This window comes from Charadrius vociferus, unplaced genomic scaffold (genome assembly GCF_000708025.1).
Source record: "Charadrius vociferus isolate BGI_N301 unplaced genomic scaffold, ASM70802v2 scaffold623, whole genome shotgun sequence".
Lineage (NCBI taxonomy): Eukaryota > Metazoa > Chordata > Aves > Charadriiformes > Charadriidae > Charadrius > Charadrius vociferus.
This window is the reverse complement of record NW_009647679.1, coordinates 145,529-147,555: the sequence shown is the minus strand read 5'-3', so window position 1 is coordinate 147,555 and position 2,027 is coordinate 145,529. Positions and strand designations below refer to the sequence as shown.

General features: G+C 60.2%; 1 protein-coding gene across 1 annotated transcript in view; it reads left to right on the top strand.

The window, feature by feature from the left end:
* FRMD5 (FERM domain containing 5) overlaps window positions 1-2,027 on the top strand; it is a 37,435-nt gene that overhangs the window by 26,200 nt on the left and 9,208 nt on the right. Inside the window, exon 8 of the mRNA XM_009881159.1 lies at window positions 1,545-1,633. Coding sequence (XP_009879461.1) covers window positions 1,545-1,633 — 89 coding nt within the window. The remainder of the gene's footprint in view (window positions 1-1,544; window positions 1,634-2,027) is intronic.

Genomic DNA, 2,027 nt, shown 5'->3' with positions numbered 1-2,027 from the left:
GCGGGGAGCTCGGCCCCGCTCCTCCCACCCCAAAGCAGCAATCCCAAAACCGGGGAAGTGCAGGTTCCAGCCCGGCACTCCGTTGGTCTCCGACCTGTCCCGCTCGCTGCAGCGTCAGCAGTCCCAGGGCAGGACCGAGCAGGTCGGTGTGTCGGTGGTGTGCAGGGGCGAGGGGGTCCGTACCCCCCCAGTGGGTACATCCCTCTGCTGAGACCCTGCTTCTCCCTTTCCCAAAGGTTTTCCCAGGTTTGGGAAAGAGCCAAAGCGCTCTGGGCAGCCCAGTGCCGGAGCTGCAGGAGCTGCTGCCGCGCTGGTTTCTGCGGAGGTGCACAGAAATCTGCCTTCCTCCGCAAGAGCGGGCGCTGCGTCTCGGGCACGATGAGTTTGGGGATTGACATCTTGCCTTGTGCGGGGCAGTGGGCTGAGGTTCGGGGCTCTGCTTTCGGCCATTCACCCGTGACAGATTAAGATGGCTTTATCTGGATTTGAAACCGATTTGTTCTCTGTTCAAATTCAGAAGATCTTATCACAGCGCTGGCTCCCTGCGCAGCCCCGGCACGTGTGTGAGGTGGCCGTCCCTGCGCCGTGCCAGCCGAGTAACCCCAAAGCGGCATCCTGGGGAGGAGAGCGAACAGCAGAGATGTGTCCCCTCGATTAAGCCAGGGAAGGGCACACATGGGGGTAGAAGGCAGTGTTGTACTCCTGAGCTGGGGCGATCCCGGGTGCGGGGCGTCCCAGTGGCGAGCAGAGCTGCCCTGCGGACACCGCTGAGACACCCCGTGCCGTGCTTTGCCCCGAGAAAACATCGCAGACACCAACCAGGCCTTGCTCCTCTGCAACCACCCCTGTAAAATTCCTTACCTGCTTTTCCTGCCCAGTGCACCAGAAATCCCGAGCCTGGCATGCACCTTCCCTTCGGCTCAGCATCCGTGGAAAGGCATCTCAACGTCTGCCGGCTCAATAAAAGTCAGGGCGAATCTAACAATTACCAATCGGCCACGACTGTTTCATAATATTTTTGAAATTCCGTGTGTCTCTGGTTTTCCCGTGCACAGCAGTGCAGTTAATGACTGCTTCCCCAGAGTCTAGACGTTATGATTAAGTTAAACTCCCGCCTTGCTCCGTACATGACACTAATTATTGGTTTTAAGCTGTCTCGCTGCCGCCCAGCTGCACTGGCTGTGCAGGGCTTGGAGGGAGTCAAGCGTAACGGGTTTTTACCATTTTCCAGTTTAATTACTAGTGAGAGGGTAGGTGGGGCACTGCTTTTGCTGTTTATTCCTCACTAGTAAGCGGCTGGGACGGCTGGGGCTGGGACCTGCGTTGCGGTTCCTCCTTAGTGCTGCTGGACCAGCTGCCCCGTGACTCAGCTGCGGGTTTTTCTGGGTGCGTGGGGTGTCACGGTCCGCGTGAACCTGCCGGGAGCATCCCGCTGCCAGAGTCAGCACGGAGGATTCTGCATCGCCATCGCCTCCGGGGCCGAGGGTCGCCGTTGCTCTATCAGCTTGGCAACATTTTGCTGAGAAATGGCCGTTGTCTTGCAGGACGTGTCGGGGAATGCAGCGTTTTTGGCCTTCACTCCGTTCGGTTTTGTCGTTCTGCAGGGAAACAAGAGAGTTCACTTCATCAAGTGGTGAGTTCCCGCCCCGACGTCGCCCGCGGTGCCCTGCTCGCTCGGAGCCGCCCCGGCCGGCTCGCTTCTGCTCGCTTGGTCGGGAGATGTGCGCGGTGCTATGGGGCTGGGGCCGTGAGTGCCCCACGTCACCCCAGGGTGTTCGAGGGATGCTCGAGTGAGCTCCGGCAGACGGGGCACATGGGCGATCCCAGAACCATGTGCCCTCCTGGGCACTCACAGCACACCGGGGTGGGGGTGATGTGCCCATACGGGACGGGGGTAAGTGCCCACGTCTGAGCCAGGACGGGGTCTAAGCAGAGGACATGGAGAGGAGTGATGCTGTGGCAGCTGGAAAACCCATCCCGTGCCCTGCACACGCATCTACCAGCGCACCCGTGAGCTTGCACGCCCG